The sequence below is a fragment of the Apium graveolens genome, unplaced genomic scaffold (genome assembly GCF_009905375.1).
Source record: "Apium graveolens cultivar Ventura unplaced genomic scaffold, ASM990537v1 ctg6796, whole genome shotgun sequence".
Lineage (NCBI taxonomy): Eukaryota > Viridiplantae > Streptophyta > Magnoliopsida > Apiales > Apiaceae > Apium > Apium graveolens.
The window spans coordinates 6,736-9,539 of record NW_027419791.1 but is presented as its reverse complement, the minus strand read 5'-3'; the positions used below and the strand labels follow the sequence as shown (position 1 = coordinate 9,539).

General features: G+C 35.8%; 1 protein-coding gene across 1 annotated transcript; it reads left to right on the top strand.

Annotated features, from left to right (window-relative positions):
- The first annotated feature begins 408 nt into the window (after nucleotides 1-408).
- Nucleotides 409-1,980, top strand: LOC141703588 (secreted RxLR effector protein 161-like). Its single transcript, XM_074507059.1, has 3 exons — nucleotides 409-615; nucleotides 677-856; nucleotides 1,855-1,980. The coding sequence occupies exons 1-3, from the start codon at nucleotides 409-411 to the stop codon at nucleotides 1,978-1,980; spliced, it is 513 nt and encodes a 170-aa protein (XP_074363160.1).
- The last annotated feature ends 824 nt before the right edge of the window (nucleotides 1,981-2,804 follow it).

Sequence of the window (2,804 nt, the reverse complement as noted above, 5' to 3'; positions counted from 1 at the left end):
TTTATGTGGCTCAACCAGAAGGATATGAAAATGAGGGAAAAGAACATCTTGTATATAAGCTTCTGAAGGCCTTGTACGGATTGCGCCAGGCCCCTCGAGCCTGGTATGGGAAACTCAACAGCTGTTTGTTGGGACTTGGGTTCAAGCGTTGCCCGTATGAACATGTTGTATATACTAAGCAAGTAAGAGGTGAAAAGTTGATAATCGCAGTTTATGTAGATATCTGTTGGTCACAGGTTCTAATGTGGGCATCATTGAGGAGTTCAAGAAGCAAATGAACTCAAAATTTGAAATGAGTAATTTGGGAAAGCTAACGTACTATCTGGGAATTGAAGTTCAGCAAAAGGAGGGTTATATTAAGATAAAGCAGTCGAGAGTAACGCAAAGAAAATTCTGGAGAATGCAGGAATGATAGGATGCAATCCCACCAAGTACCCGATGGACCCAAAAGAACAGTTAACCAAAGATGAGGGAGGTAAAACAGTAGACACGACTCAGTATAAAATTATGGTGGGTGGACTTCGTTACCTTGTTCATACAAGGCCTGACATTTCGTATGTTGTTGGCATCATAAGTCGTTACATGGAACGACCAACTGTTCTTCATCAAAATGCTGTAAAGAGGATACTTCGATATAAAAGGCACGCTTGACTACGGACTGATCTATTCGAAACAGGGAGGTAATAACATTCTAACTTTGGCAGGTAATATTGATGACAGGAGGAGTATGAGTATTGGGGGTATGGTGTTTTATTTAAATGAAAACATGATCACATGGATGTCTCAAAAGCAGAAATGTGTAGCTTTGTCCTCCTGTGAGGCCGAATTCATGGCTGCCACAGCGGCCCTTGTCAAGGTATGTGGCTTCGAAATGTTTTAAGTCAGGTCATGAATGAATGCATAGGGCCAATTGTTCTATACATAGACAACAAGTCAGCTATAGATCTTGCCAAAAATCCTGTTTTCTATGGGCGCAGCAAGCATATTAGTATTCGTTATCATTTCATTCGGGAGTGTGTGGAGCGTGGGGAAATAGTCATAAAGCACATAGCTAGTGAACATCAACGAGCTGACATTTTGACAAAGGCACTGTCCACCATCAAGTTTGAGAGAATGAGGGAACTTCTGGGAGTAAAGGAACTTGTCTGAGAGTTTAAGATTAAGGGGGAGAGTGTTGGAGTTATAATCTTAAACTTATTTGTTTTTATTATGCAATTTTAGTCGTTAGTAAAATTAGGTTTCGGTTCAATAGTTTTTGTCTTAAATTATTTTAGATCTTTTCTTATTTGATGATGATTTTGGTAAAATTAATAAAAAAAAAACTGAGTTTGGGAGTCCTATAGTGCCTTAGATTTTATTTTCATCTGTGTTGGACTTGGATTGTATGTTAAACTTGAATGAATTTTGGTAAAACTTATTGAATGGATGTTAAATTTGAACACATTAAAAGTATATGGCAAATTGCAAATATATTTCTTTAGGAGAAAATATCTTCTATTTAAAATGTCTTCTTTTGTTTTTGTTCGGTTGATATCCATTTGTCAAATGCTATATATCGTATTTTCTGTTGGAGTTATAATCTTAAACTTATTTGTTTTTATTATGAGTGATTTGGTAGAATAAGCAGTAGCAAGAATACAGGGATCATGGAGTCTGTTTAAGGAAAGTCATGGCATGTAGTCCTTGATTTTGTGGTAGCCAGTTGTTTAGCTTTCTATATGTAAAAATTAGTGCTGCTGCATAAAAAAATTATTGCATGGTCTTTTGACAAGCACAAACTTTGTTTCTATGTTCTTACTTCTAAACAGCTTATACATGTATCTATAACTGTTTGATCGTTTATAACATTTTCAGTATACTTTTTTAGGTTTTCTTATAGCTTGTAGTTTTTACATCATCCAAAAACAAATGTTGCAGTCAAAGATTGCAGCTACCTCTAGCGAGGAAATGCATATCCATCAAAAGTTAGTTGGCAGATAAGTATAGATGACTGTGGATGATTAATTGCTTTATCACTATGTACAGCTGTCAAAAATCATGCATAGCTAGTAGTATATAATGTATTCGCAGAGTACATTGAAGATATATAACATTTGTAATCAAACTTGTAATATAGAAGAAATTAGAGCAAAAATGGTGCACCTGAGTTTTTCTTCCACTGCTAAAAAGTTAGCGATATGGATTGCACTAATTTTGCTCCTAGCTTCTCCTGGTAATCAATTTTCATCGCGAGATTTATGTAATTCACACACTTCAGTATAGGCTTTGGTTTTTATCATGCTGCTTCATAATATGTGTACACTATTGTAATGATCTTTTTGGTTTCAGTGTCTGCAATCGGAGTTAATAAGCAATCTGCGGGCTGTTCTATCAAATGCAAAGGGTTGGACATGAACTGCAACGACGAGTGCAAAGACTCAGGATATGCTGCAGGAGTTTGCCTACCACCATTCAGGGACTGTTGTTGTTTGTTGAAGAATAGTTATCAGATGGTGTAGAAGAAACTTGCTAAATATTTGTAAAACAGTGTAGTTACAAGTTTACTGCTTTGTTCATACTATTGTATTCACTTTATATAAAATTTTCAGAGGGTGTTCTCTATCATTGTACCAATGTACACACACAATGGATATTTATATATAAAATTTTCAGAGGGTGTTCTGATACTCATTTTCTTGTCATTTTGTGCAGTAATTTTTTTTTAACCTCTTTGGAACACTATCGAGGCGGGGAGTGGCAAAGGATGAGACGTTAAATGAAATTGCAGCTACTGAATTTAATAATGGATTTTTGAGGGGAACAGA

Coding starts and splice junctions, on each gene's coding strand:
- LOC141703588 (XM_074507059.1), top strand. CDS start 409: ATGATAGGATGCAATCCCACCAAGTACCCGATGGACCCAAAAGAACAG. Junction 616..676: donor CTGTTCTTCATCAAAATGCT/GTAAAGAGGATA, acceptor TATTCGAAACAG/GGAGGTAATAACATTCTAAC. Junction 857..1,854: donor CCACAGCGGCCCTTGTCAAG/GTATGTGGCTTC, acceptor TAACATTTTCAG/TATACTTTTTTAGGTTTTCT.